Raw genomic sequence first — 14,724 nt, 5'->3', positions numbered from 1 at the left:
GATCCTCTATCACTCTTCCTGTCTGTCATCATCATGGATTGCTTCAGTAGAATGATGATTGAGGCTAGTTCCAAGGGGCTGATTAAAGGCTTTAGCATTGGGTCGAGATCACTGCAGGTGCATCATCTTCTCTTTGCCGATGACACCATCCTTTTCACTGATAAAAATGATGAATCTCTTGATAACCTCTTCGGTCTTGTTGGACCTTTTGAGAGGGCCTCAAAACTTAATATAAATCACAAGACTGAAATTTTGGGTATTCGTACTACCACTGGCGACTTGGATCTGATTGCTGATAAGTTCGAATTGCAGACTAAGTCACTGGCCCTGCTCCTACCTTGGACTTCCATTATCTGGTAAGCCAAATCAGTCTCCTTCTGAAGCCCTAGAAGATCAAAAGAAGGCTTCATTCATGGAATCATAATCAGATTTCAAAGGGTTGGGCGCCTCATACTCCTCCAAGGCACATTATCAGATCTCCCTACTTACTACATGTCTTTATACAAGCTACCTTCATCGAAACAATTCCCCACCACTGTACAAGCAACCTTCATCTGTGGCCAACACTATGGAGAAATTATACATAAATTTCCTGTGGAAGGATGTTCATCAAATCATGGATCACATCTTGTTAAATGGGACAAGGTCATCAAGACTCATGCTAAAGAGGGCCTTGGGTTACAAAGTTTGGCTGATAAAAACCGTGCTCTCCTAGCTAAATGGGTTTGGAGATACTATCACGAGGATGGGGCTTTATGGTAAAGATTGTTGATGCTAAATATGGGGCGACTCCTTTCAAGTCATGGCCCAACACCATTTTCCCCAATTACATCAAAGGTCCTTGGAGTGTCATCTAGGAGCACATGAATCTCATTACAGATAATGTTGCTATTAAAGTGGGAAATGGGAAGAATACCTCTTTTTAGTGCGACAGATGGACTAGAGCTTTTCCTCTTAATGAGATTTATCCCCAGTCGTTCTCTTTGTCTAATAAAAAACGGTCCTCCATTCACGACCTGTGGGATATTAGACAGAGTTGGTCTCTTGATTATAGGAGAACCTCAAGGGTAAGGAGATTGAGGAATGACTTGATCTTATGAGTAGCATCAACGGTGTCCACCTTTCCAATACCAAGGATACATGGATTTGGCAACCAGACATTACAAGTTCTTTCTCCACTAAATCCCTTTCCTGCACACTGGGAACAGATCCAGAGTTCTCTAATCATCCCTTTTATGAAGCCTGTCAAAAAAGCAGCTTGTAACCCTAGGGGCATTTTAGTAATTGTGTGTACCCTAGGGCTTCCCACTAGTCTATTTATTTGGCCTTTTCTCTTGTACTTTGTGTATCAGAATTAATAATAAAAAGTAGTGTCTATCGTGGTTTTTCTCCCTGTACTAGGGTTTCCACGTAACTGTGTTATTATTCTCTTCCCTATTCTTTTATTTTTAACATGGTATCAGAGTGAGGGGACGAAACTCTAGCCATTATGGAAGAACCATCTATAGTCGCCTTCAACTGGTGGATCTTCGAGTTTTGATATGAAAACTGCTATTTGGGCCGCGGTAAAGGAATGTTTTCAAGCTGTCTTACTGGAATTAATTTCTGCCGTCCAGTTGCAGTCAATAGAAAGATGCCGTCAATGGGAGCCGCACATGGACAGATTTGAAGAATACGCTAACAGAGCCGATCTGCCTCGTCTCGTGCCACCGTCGACTGATCCGGCTCAGATCAGGTATGGCCGCAGCAACCCCTCAGACCCACCGCGAGGTGGATCAGATCTGGCTCCGATTGGGGACGTTCGCATCCGTAGCAACCCTTTGGCAGACAAAGTTTCTTCGACAGCTTTAGATCGTGCCTTCGACCTGCAGATTCTCGACGAACAGGTTGGCCGTTCGTCTATCCAGCTTCCGATCGCGCCTAGGGCTTCGACTTCGACCGAAAAAAACTTGACTGCGCCAGCATACCCTAGGGTTTTCGCGTCAGATCCGACGAACCCACTCGTCCGGCAAGGAGAATAGGACCTCTCCGATTCTGCCCTAGGCGCATTCGACCAACAACAAGCCGACAACCACCTTCAGCCAGTGACCCCCCTCTAGCCGGCGACTACCTTTCAGCCGTCGATCTCCTTCCAGCCGTTAGTGGCTGCCCCGTTTCCAACCGGTTGTGGCTCGACCCAATACCCAGATGAAAAGCCGATAAATTCTTTCCCTATTTTACCTACTACAAATATCCGGCCTGTGTTTCCCTCAGTTGACAATACGATCAACCTGAGTACAGTTGGAATCAATACCATCGCCCAGTCAAGCAATATACAGTCTTTTTGTCTTATTAGTGTGAACGGTAAAAAACCTTGAATTGTTGACTCAGGGGCGACGGATCATCTTACTGGTACCTCTGATCAGTTTCTCTCATATTATCCAAGTACTGGTAACAAACGAATTATGATTGCAGATGGGTCGTTCGCACCTGTTGCAGGAAAAGGGGATTTATCTCCGTTTGAGGGTTTGGTTTTGCGGGACGTTTTGCATGTTCCTAAAATTTCATATAATTTGTTATCCATCAGTAAGATTACAAGAGATTTGAATTGTCAAGCAGTTTTTTCACCCGACTCTATTTTATTTCAGGATCTAAGCTTGGGGGCAATGAGTGGCACTGCCCGGCACGATGGGGGACTCTACTTCCTAACTGATGATGTTTCCTCTAGGAATGATTATAGGACTAGCCTTGTCTCCTTAAATTTTTCTGCCTCTGAGAATGATTTTCTGTTATGGCATTACCGCTTAGGGCATCCGAACTTTCAATACATGAAACACTTATTTCCGCATTTATTTCGCAATATTAATGTGTCTTCTTTAAAGTGTGAAGTGTGTATTCGTGCCAAATAGAGTCGTGTCTCCTTCCACTCCCAGCCCTATAAACCATCCAAACCCTTCACCTTAGTCCACAGTGATGTTTGGGGTCCCTCACCAACCACAACCTCCACAAGGAAACGTTGGTTTGTCACTTTTATAGACGACCACACTTGGCTTACTTGGGTCTTTCTTCTCACTGATAAGTCCGAGGGGTTATCTGTATTCCAGCAATTTTATGTCACTGTGGAAACCTAGTTTAATGTCAGGATTGGTATTTTAAGAAGTGACAATGGGCGGGAATTCTTTAACGCTTCCTTCCAGGTGTTTCTTGCTTCCAAAGGGATTATCCACTAGAGTTTGTGTGCCTATACTCCCCGACAAAATGGGATAGCAGAGAGGAAAAATCGTCATTTGGTGGAAGTTGCTAGGTCCTTAATGCTATCCACATCACTCCCGTCTTACCTATGGGGTGATGCTATCCTTACTGCTGCTCACTTAATCAACCAAATGCCTTCCGGGTCCTCAATTTTCAAAACCCCTTAGATTGTTTAAAAGAGTCATACCCTACGACTCGTTTAGTCTCCGATGTACCACTTCGAGTTTTTGGCTGTGTTGCCTTTGTTCACTCCCATGGTCCAAACCGCACGAAATTTACCCCCCGTGCTCAAAAGTGCGTCTTTGTTAGGTATCCACTCCATCAGTGCGGGTATAAATGTTACCACCCATCCTCTCGCAGATATTTCGTTTCCATGGGTATCACCTTCCTTGGGGATCAGCCCTTCTTCCCTGTTAGCCATCTTCAGGGGGAGACCTCTAGTGAAGAGACTAACTGGTCCACATATACAATTCCCTTGGAGTCTGCCCCTATTCCCAAACATGTTGGTCCTATCCTTCCTACCAATCAAGTCCCATGGATAACATACTATAAGAAGAATCTCAGGAAGGAAGCAACGTCATCTGTTGCATCTCCGACTCCGGTCCATGAGTCAAACCCGACATCAGGTACGTGTATTCCTGAAATTAATGAGATTGATACTTGTACTAACGAGTGCAGAGAAGAAAAAGGAGGGAAAGGTGCTGATAGCACCACTATAGCAGATGGGAAGACGACAGTGAATGACGATTCAGACATAGCTCTAGAAAATGTGAGTGATACTAAAGATAATGGTGAAAAAGGTGTGATTTCTGAAGATGAGAAACAGGAAGAGGAGACTAGTGATCACAATGGAAATTCTGACGGTTTAAAGGAATATGATGCTTCTCTTGATCTTCCAATAGCCCTGAGGAAAGGTATTCGGTCATGTACAAGGTACCCTATGCATAGTTACATGACATACAGTAACCTGCCATCTAAATTTAGGGCCTTTACCACTAGTTTAGATGCAGGGGTGATACCGAGTAACATACAGGAAGCAATGGGAACTGAAGTTTGGAAAGCTGCTGTTATGGAGGAGATGAGAGCTCTGAAGAAAAATGGAACGTGGGATCAGGTGATCCTACCTAAAGGGCACAAGACGGTTGGGTGCAAATGGGTTTTCACTATAAAGTACAAGGCAGATGGGACTGTTGATCGGTACAAAGCCAGGTTAGTTGCCAAAGGGTTTACTCAAACCTTTGGGGTAGATTACTCCAAGACATTCTCTCCCGTAGCTAAACTCAATACTCTCCGAGTATTTCTATCAGTTGCAGTTAACAAAGATTGGCCTTTGCATCAACTGGATGTAAAGAATGTCTTTCTCAATGGAGAACTTGAGGAGAAAGTCTACATGAATCCTCCTCCTGGATTTGAAGATCAGTTCACACAGCGAGTCTGCCGGCTGAGAAAGTCGCTATATGGGTTGAAACAATCTCCGAGAGCCTGGTTTGACAGATTTGCCACCTTTGTCAAAAGACAAGGGTATACCCAAGGGCACTCAGATCATACACTTTTTACAAAGAAGTCAACTTCAGGGAAGGTAGCAGTTCTCATTGTGTACGTTGACGATATTGTGCTCTCCGGTGATGATGATGTTGAAATTGTGAAACTCAAAGCAAAGATGGCCAAAGAGTTTGAAATTAAAGACCTTGGGAAGTTAAGATACTTTCTCGGAATGGAAGTAGCCCAGTCTAGGGACGGAATCTTAATGTCCCAACGGAAATACACAATTGATCTTCTAACGGAAACAGGAATGACTGGGTGCAAACCTGCTGACACCCCAGTTGAATATAATTCAAAGCTCAGCAATACTAGTAACAGTGTTCCGGTCAATAAAGAAAGGTATCAGCGGTTAGTTGGGAAATTGATATACTTATCTCATACGAGACCTGATATTTCATATGCAGTGAGTGTCGTCAGACAGTTTATGCAGGTTCCTTGTGAAGAACACATGACAGCAGTTGAACAGATCCTTCGATATCTGAAAGGTACACTAGGTAAGGGGTTAATGTTCAAGAAGTCTGATAAACGCTGCATTGAAGCCTACACTGATTTTGATTGGGTAGGGTCTGTTGTTGATAGAAAATCAACATTAGGGTATTGCACATTTGTTTGGGGTAATCTTGTGACCTGGAGGAGCAAGAAACAAGGAGTTGTGGCCAGAAGTAGTGCAGAAGCTGAGTATAGGGCCATGAGTTTAGGGATATGTAAAGAGATCTGGTTGATGAAAGTGTTGTCAGATCTTCATCAAGACAATGAGCTCCCAATGAAACTGTTTTGTGACAATAAGGCAGCAATAAATATTGTAAATAATCCTGTTCAGCATGACAGAACAAAACACGTTGAGATCGACCGGCACTTCATTAAGGAAAGACTTGACAACGGAAGTATATGCATTCCTTATGTTCTCTCAAATTAGCAAATTGCAAATGTGCTCACAAAAGGATTACTGAGACAAAGCTTTGATTATTGTGTCAGCAAGTTGGGTCTTATTGATATTTACGCCCCAACTTGAGGGGGAGTGTCGAAAAAGCAGCTTGTAACCCTAGGGGCATTTTAGTAATTGTGTGTACCCTAGGGCTTCCCACTAGTCTATTTATTTGGCCTTTTCTCTTGTACTTTGTGTATCAGAATTAATAATAAAAATCAGTGTCTATCGTGGTTTTTCTCCCTGTACTAGGGTTTCCACGTAACTGTGTTGTTATTCTCTTCCCTATTCTTTTATTTTTAACAAAGCCATTTGGGATGATTATTACCCAAAAAAGGTTGAATCTTCCGTTGGGAAGTTAGTCATAGTGCCATCAATACATGTGACAGGATACAGAGATGGCTTCCCCACATGGCCCTATCTCCCCATTGTTGCCTCTCGTGCAAGTCCGAACATGAATCTTCTAGTCACCTGTTTATCCATTGTCATTTTGTAGAGAGGTTTTGGAAAGAGATTATCTCATCCTTTGGTTGGTACACTGCCCTTCCAAAGGACATCGACAATGCTCTAACCTACACTCTCACTAGTCATCCTTTTACCAAAAACAAGAATGATTTTGATGCATCTGATTCGTGCTTTCTTATGGATTACATGGAAGGAGAGAAACAATCGCCTTTTCAATGACAAGGGAAGCTCTTTTGTTTGTTTTTTCAAACTCATTGTCTTACATGCAACGAGTTGTGTAAATGCACATCTTTCTTTAATTCATACACCCTTTCTTCCCTTTTGACCAATTGGAGATCTCTTATATAACTCCTTTGGCTTGGGCTGTGGCCCCTTTTTGTAAATTTCATACATCAATGAAATTTATTTCTTATAGGAAAAAAAAAAGAAAAAAGAATCATTCCATTTATGTTCTTTTTTTAATGATTTATCTTTTATTTACTTTTCTCCTTCCTCTATGAAGTTTTGTATCTATGGAGCATTAGTCTCTTTTCATTTAATCAATGTTAAAAAAAACAGCATGGTATGTACAAAGGGCAAGGAAGATTTAAGAGCACATATTATGGGGTCAAATTATTCTTCAAATATTTTTCTGTTCCTTTCCACCCACAATGTCCAGAGTAAGGCTAAAGCAGAAACGTCTCCTCTATGAGGGTTCTAGAGTAAAATCATAGTTACGCCGTTTTCTTGCTGCCAAAAAAACGAAAAACCTAATAACAGCATTAATCAATGACCAAGGGGAAGCTACAAAGAATTTCAAAGAAGTGGAATTCCTAATTATTGATTTTTACAGCAATCTATACTCAAAAAGTCAAGGATTGAGGTATATACCTCAGAATCTGAGCTGGCCAAGGGTCTCTTCATATCAGAATTTGGGGCTGATTTCCAATTTTAATTTGACAGAAATTAAAGAAGCAGTAAAGATGTTGGGAAGAAACAAAGCTCCAAGATTGGATGGCTTCACAATTGAATTTATATTAAAATTTTGGGAGCTACTAAAGGACAATATAAAGAGTATTTTTTATGATTTCTACCGAAATGGGAAGCTCAATTCTTGCATCAAATAAAATTTTATTTGCTTAATTCAGAAAAAAACAGAGGCAGTTTTAGTGAAAGATTTCAGACCCATTAGCCTATCTACTATAATCTATAAGATTATAGCTAAAGTACTTGCAGAAAGGCTTAAGAGAGTAATGCCTAACCTTATAAGTCAAACCCAAAGTGCTTTCATTGAAGGGAGACAAATCCTTGATCCGGTCTTAATAGCTAATGAGGTCGTAGAACATTACCGAATTAAGAAGAAAAGGGGTTGGATTTTAAAGCTTGATCTTGAAAAGGCTTTTGATAGAGTGGATTGAGATTTTCTTGAAAAAAATCCTTAAGGAAAGGAACTTCCACCCCATGTGGATATATTGGATTTTGGGCTGCCTCACTAACCCAATGTTCTCCATTTTCATTGATGGGAGACCAAGAGGAAGGATTACGGCTACAAGGGGAATTAGGCAAGGGGACCCCCTATCCCCCTTCCTCTTCCTCTTGGTAAGTGACTTGCTTAGTGTTTTGGTTGACAGAATTCATGAAAAAGGGTTGTTTGAAGGCTTTGTGGTTGGAAAAAACAAGGTACATCTCTCTATTCTCCAGTTTGCTGATGATACTTTACTCTTTTGCAAGTATGATGATGACATGCTAGACAATCTCAAAAAATCTATTACTTTGTTTGAATGGTGTTCGGGGCAGAAAGTTAATTGGGAAAAATCTACCATTTGTGGGATAAATATTGAAGATTCTAAGTTAAGGGCAGTGGCTTCAAGACTGTGTTGCCAATTAACACACCTATCTTTCATATATTTGGGCCTTCCTCTTGGGGGGCACCCAAAGAAACTGTTGTTTTGGCAACCGGTCATTGATAGAGTTCACAAAAAAACTTGACAAGTGGAGAAGATACAACTTATCAAGAGGAGGAAGAGCTACCTTATGCAACTCAATCCTAGCCAACCTCCCAACTTACTATATGTTCTCCTTCTTGATGCCCAAAAAAGTGATTTCAGCCATTGAAAAAATTATTAGAAACTTCTTTTGGGAAGGTTTTAAAGGGGGAAAGATAAATCATCTAGCAAAATGGGAGATAGTTTCTAAGAATCAAGCTGAAGGGGGACTCGGAATTGGAGGTTTAAAAGCTAAAAATGTGGCCTTATTAGCCAAATGGGGTTAGAGATTCCTAAAAGAGCAACCTTCCCTTTGGAGCCAAGTTATTTTGAGTATACATGGTAGCAGTCTATTTGGTTGGCACACTTCCGGCAAGGTTCATTGTAGTCTTCGAAGCCCTTGGATAAGTATTTCAAGATCTTGGTTGAATATTGAGAAGTTGGCAGTCTTTAAAGTAGGGAATGGAACTAAAATTGCATTTTGGCATGACCCTTGGCTGGACTCTTTTCAGTTAAAAGACAGATTTCCTTCCCTTTCCAGATTAGCATTGCTTCCAAATGGTTCATTATCACAGTTTTGGGATTATCACACCTCTTCTTGGACTCTAAATTTTAGAAGAGACCTAAAAGATGATGAGATTTTAGAGTTCCAAGCCTTACTAGCAATTTTGGCTGAGCAAAGATATCTAAAAAGGAAGAAATTTGCATTTGGTCCCTTGAAAAACATGGCTCTTTCTCAGTAAAATCCCTGTTTAACCATCTTTCCGAGACCACCCCATTATCAACCAGCCTTCACAAGAATCTATGGAAGTCTAACAGCCCTCGAAGAAATATAAATGTTTGGACAATGTTGTTTGGAACCCTAAATTGTTCATCAGTGCTGCAAAAAAAGCTACCTTGCTTTTCTATTTCCCCCAATTGGTGTGTCCTTTGTAAGTCAGCTGAAGAAGACCTCCAACATTTATTTTTTGATTGTTGTTTTGCCTTCAACTGCGGGAAGAAATTCCTTAAATGCTTCAACACTTCTTGGGTCTTTGATTTTTCCTTTAGATGCAATGTTCAACGGCTACTTTCAGACCCTATTCTGAAGAAATACTCCAATTTACTATGGATTAATGGAGTAAAAGCACTGCTGGTTGAAATCTGGTTTGAAAGAAATCAAAGAGTGTTCAATGGGATTGAAACTCCTTGGTATAATCGCTTTGAGGCAGCAAAGCTCAATGCCTCACTTTGGTGCTCCCTTTCTAATTGCTTTGAAGCCTACTCCGTGCAAGACATAAGTTTAATTGGCATTCTTTTTGTCAATTGGAAGATTAACCGAAGCATCAAAAATAGAGACAGCAGCTTCGCTTTCTTTAGTACTCTTATTTGTTTTAGCTTCTTGATGTATTTTAGATTTTTATAGCCTAGTTCTATATTTTGTTCGGCTGCAACTTTCAGCTTGTATTGCTTCATTAGACTTCTCTTATTTTAGCCATTGTTGGCTTTCTCTATTTGTTGGATATGATGAGGGTGCTATGGGGGTGTCAACCTAGTTGAGATGCTCGGGTGCACATGCTGATCCTATGGTTTCTTGATTGATTTCCTTGTATTTGCCTTTATTATCAAAGTACTCATCTCTTGTACTAATTATATTGTTTAATAAAGGCTGTTTCCTTTTTTTAAAAAAAAATGATAATTACAGACCCCTCGCCCGATCTACCCACAGGATGGAGAAATATATTAAAGATAACTTGACAAGCACACCTGCTCCTTCAAATATCTGTTCATAAGAAGTGAGCTCCCGGCTGCAAAAATTATTCACCAACTCTTCCCTCACAGATGGCTCCAGAGCATCAACGACAAAGCAAGCATCAGACAATTGCTGCAGTAAATTAGTTTCTTCTTTCTCTTTCCCAGTACCTAAGCTGATGCATGGGGAAGAAGTGTCAACATAGTTCTCATGATTACTTCATTATAACAAATAGATAAACCCATTAAATTTCATCCAATGTACAACAGCCTGAATTGTAAGTTTGGCTCCTAGGTACCATACAACCTTACTACACAAAATGAGCTCAAAGTATACATCCCTGACATCTAGTATATCAAATACATATATCACTTTCCTACTTTCCTAGTATATCAAGTTCTTGTTTTGTTTCTTTTCTTTGTATTTTGAGCATTAGTCTCTTTTCATTTATTCAATGAAAAGTCTTGTTTCTTTTTCAGGGGAAAAAAACGTATAACTACTTTCCTAGGGTTCAGATCATTGGTAAAACAAAAGGAGGAACATCTTTTAAAGCTCTGACAAATAAATTGACTTACAAGAAGGAATCATAGGACTCATGAGCAGCAACTTAAGAGAAGAAAAATGAAGTAAATTCGGAAAATAAGATCAGTCAAATAAGAAATCTCTAATCCTCTTTTTAGTATATTAATGAATGGGGGCTACACTGCTCTGTTAAGACGACAGCTCCCTATTGGAACCTACGGAATATGCATATATAGGGAGAAAGGCCTTTCTCCCTGCAATCAATTACTCAACAATGGAAGTCTGAATAATCTAAATGCCCCAAACACAACACATCCCCCTGTCCCCACTTGGGGAACTAGCCAGCGTTACTTGACTCTTCTAGAGCCCTAATCCAGTGGATTGTTGGTAAAGACTTTCCGAGGAGCTTGCTTAATGTCCTGTTTTTCCAATATCTTGAAGAACTGCCTGGAAAATCATCTTTGTGGTCCTTAACTAAAAAAAATAAACCTGCCTTATGGTTGAATAAAGCTAGTGAACTTCTATGGGACATTTGATTGATAAAAAAATTGTAATAATTTTTTAAATTGTTCAAAAAAAGTAATTTTTTAAAAAAAGTTTGGTTATCAATTAACATTGAAGAAGTGAAACATAGTGGGTGATCGATCAACATTTCAATCGTCCTCCCATAATCTAATTCTTTTCCCATGCCTCAACACAAGTTTGATCAGTAATTTACCGTGCACCTTAAGATTTAGATCACTGCCAGATAAACTGTATATACTGGTGTTGTAATTTGAAGTACGTCATACCTTGAGAAGTCAGAGAATACATGCGATTTCAGAATTTGTTTAATATTCTTGAACTTCTCCCTAAGCTCTGTGATCTTCGGGTTATCCCTATAGGCTTCAAAATGACTACATAATTGGTTTACTGCCTGGAATGAATCAGAATACATGTTTTTTAACAAAAATGTGCGACAACAAAAACTCTCTCTGTTCTTAGAAAGATCTTTAAGTTGAGGGAAAAAGCAAGAAAATAGGAAAAAGGGATAGACCAAAGAAATAGCACCAAAACAGACAATCAGATATATCGTGCCAAAATGGCCTCATATAACCTACAAATTCCTTTTAGGTGTCGAGTTAAGCCTTATGGCTATGGCGCAACCACACAAGAAACAATTTAGATGAAATGGAAGAATGTTTATATTCACTAATGAATACCTCCAACTGTGCAGCTGCCTCTTTGTATTGTCGTTTTGAAGCCATTACTTGGAGCTGCTCAACAGCTGAGACTGTAATCACATAGAAAAACATTCATTGATGGTGACAGTTCGGAAAGAGAACTTATACAAAAACAACAACAACAAATGATCAGGTGAACTTATTAAGTGTGGGGCACCGTAAAGAGCTTTTAGTGATATGATCAAGGATTTCCTCCACCATCCGTAGTTTGAAGGGAGAGAGTTTGTGCTTTGTTGTGGGGTATTTGGGGGGAGAGAAATAGTAGAATCGTTTGTGGGGTTGAGAGGGAACTTTTCGACATTTAGTCACTCGCCAATTTCAATGTTTCTCTTTGGGCGTCAGTGACGAGTTCTTTTCATAATTCTTCATTAGGTCATATTTCGTTAGTATTTTTTTTTAAAGGAAACAAACACTTTTTTATTGATAGAATGAAAAAAGACTAATGCTCAAAAATATAAGAAACCCAAGAAGGGGTACAAAAAGCAAGAAAATAAAATGAAATGAAACAACAGGACATAAATGAATTATGAAAGCAACATAAAAACATTCCAATTGAGACAAGCCTCCTAAATAGTATATCTTGCAAAGCTGCTCATCTCATCATCTGGAGGCCTCTTCATGTTGTTCTCTTTCTAAAACTTTGCAAGATATACCATTCGGGAGACTATTATGAGGGGGGGAAAACCCAATTGCACTCAAACCATAATTCGGATAATAAGACCTTCACTACATTAGACCATAAATGAATGATCTCTTTCTTGGCATTCTTTTGTACTAGTTTCCATTTTGATTTTTTTTTTCGAAATGGAAATAAATTTCATTGATATAATGAAAAGAGACTACTACTCCAAAACTCCCTATTTTATTTTGATATAATAAAGGAACTTTTTCCTTTTTGTAATAGCTTTTGGGTAAGAGTCCTAGAAACCCCCCTCTTTGTATTTTATTACCATCAAAGACTTCGTCTCTTGTCCCAAAAGAAAAAAGAATATATTTGTACAATCCCAAGGCAGAACGTCAAAGACAAAGAAACCATTAAGTAAGAATGAAGAGGCAAGTATAGAAGGGATGTAACTTTACCCAACATGGTCAGACGATGAAGAGCAGTTATTGTTGTTGTAATATGTTTCTTTGCAAAGTCCAACTTCTTAATATCACGACAAATCTCTTGAACCATTGTCTCACTCTGTTCAGCTTTAGTTTTTATTTCCCGGATTTTGGACATGAGTTCCTGCTTCAGAAAAAGAAGAGAGGATTCATATATGAACAATTAAATAAGATAACCCAGATCCTCTGAACCCATCGTGGACTCAAACATACGGGAGGAGCACCGGCTAAATCGCACAATCTCACAGAAACAGAAAGTTCTTAGCATGTAATTCGGTTGATAAATCCCAAACAGTAATAACAGCAAAATGTTTTGAATTTGATTACCCATTCTTAGAACAGACTGGTACTTTAATGAATACAGAACTCTTTTCTTTATACAAAAAAAAACTTTTATTGTAGATAAAAGCCAACAAATATAAAACTCTTAAATCTTGCTAAATGCTAATGCTAAAATAGAAAAAACCTGAAAAAATCCAAGTAGATAGACAAACCTCTACAGCTGATGTAGCAGCAGCAAGATCTTCTTTTGCTTTGGTCCCTGAACTACTCTGTGTAGCATCAAAGATAATAATTCAATTTGGTGAAAGAGACACCACTATTCTCAAGGATGTTAAAATATCAGACGTATATTATATGCTTCACCTCTACTCCCTTAAGATGCATATAATAGAAGCAAAGTTAAAGCCAACGTCCCCAATCATGCCCAAATAAGATCAAAAAGGGAAGTTGTAAATCATATTTATGAAAAACTTGGTACATCAGAAACTTACGCCCAGAAGATCATAATAAAAACAAAAGGAAAGATAGAACCGGCAATCTAACCGACCCAAGGGCCTCTTTGTTCAAGATATGCATGAAATTAGAATGATCATGAAAGAACAGTTGAAAAATAGAACTGTGCACCCAATTATAATGAACCTCATATAACCTACAGGTTCTGGGTCATCAAAGTTAGGATCAAATTTGTTATTCCAACAAATAACCACAAGTTTCAATAGCTTGACTATCACTTCAAAAAATTGTCAAGATTGGCCCTGGATTATTTTTTTCCTTTAAAGGAAACCAAACTTTTCATTGAATGAATGAAAAGAGGCTAATGCTCAAAATACAAGGAAACGATATAAAACAAGAGCTTGCCAAGTACACTTAGAGTAATACATAAGACGTGAGATAATTAATATGAAGAAATAAATCTTTATTGTACACTTAGAGCAATACAATAAAGATTGGCCATGGATAATCTAAATATCCCCTGCTGAATACATTTTTCCAATGTCAACCAAAATATCCAAACTCCTTTTTTTGGAACAATAAACAATTTTTCATTGATGTAATGAAAATGAATCAAAATATCCAAAACATTCCATGAAATAATGCCAATAGATATGGCTTCGGTATCACTGCATGTACATATAAATCAAAAACTCATCAAGCTAAATTCTGAACCTAATTGCTGAATGAGCATAACGTAGAGTACCCAGAATGAATACGACAAAAAATGAGAACAAATGAACAATGAAAGCTTTTGTTTTCTATCAGGAAAAAACAAGATAAAAATCACCTGTTGGCGAACAGCTGCTAAAATTCCAGCATCTACACGACGTATCTCATTATGTATCTTTTGCATAAGTGGCTCCACACCAGATAAAGATGCCTCTAAATATCAGCCAAACTTCACAAAGTCAATATATCACTAAGAGTTTAGGCAATAAAGAAAAACAGTGAGCTGCTAGGCCAAGAAAAAGGATACTTCGAGAATGCTAAACAAGTTAGAAAAGAGAGAGAAAACTTGGAAAAAGGTTGTTTGAGGAAAAAAATTGACCTTTTTTTTTTTTTTATGAAATCAACAACTTTCATTGAGAAAAAATGAAAGAATACAAGGGCGTATAAGAAACAAGCCCACAAAAGCATCCCCCAAAAGGAAGAGCTTCCAACTAAGTAAAATGTTATCTAGAGAATAATTACGTAAAACCTCACGAGGGACCAAACCTCACTAGGGTCCTCATCTAA

The 14,724-nt window shown here is 38.9% G+C and overlaps 1 protein-coding gene across 1 annotated transcript in view; it reads right to left on the bottom strand.

Moving 5' to 3' along the window:
- LOC120085323 (vacuolar protein sorting-associated protein 53 A) overlaps positions 1 to 14,423 on the bottom strand; it is a 48,722-nt gene extending 34,299 nt beyond the window's left edge. The window contains exons 1-6 of the mRNA XM_090317837.1: positions 14,276 to 14,423; positions 13,206 to 13,262; positions 12,685 to 12,835; positions 11,584 to 11,654; positions 11,173 to 11,297; positions 9,874 to 10,034 (exon numbers count right to left, since the gene is read on the bottom strand). Of these exons, the coding sequence (XP_090173963.1) occupies positions 9,874 to 10,034; positions 11,173 to 11,297; positions 11,584 to 11,654; positions 12,685 to 12,835; positions 13,206 to 13,262; positions 14,276 to 14,341 (631 nt within the window). The 5' untranslated portion in view covers positions 14,342 to 14,423. The remainder of the gene's footprint in view (positions 1 to 9,873; positions 10,035 to 11,172; positions 11,298 to 11,583; positions 11,655 to 12,684; positions 12,836 to 13,205; positions 13,263 to 14,275) is intronic.
- Positions 14,424 to 14,724: the final 301 nt, after the last annotated feature.

The sequence above is a fragment of the Benincasa hispida genome, chromosome 9 (assembly GCF_027475165.1).
Source record: "Benincasa hispida cultivar pf3 chromosome 9, pf3_genome.v1.1, whole genome shotgun sequence".
Taxonomy (NCBI): Eukaryota; Viridiplantae; Streptophyta; class Magnoliopsida; order Cucurbitales; family Cucurbitaceae; genus Benincasa; species Benincasa hispida.
This window is presented reverse-complemented; position numbering and strand designations above follow the sequence as displayed.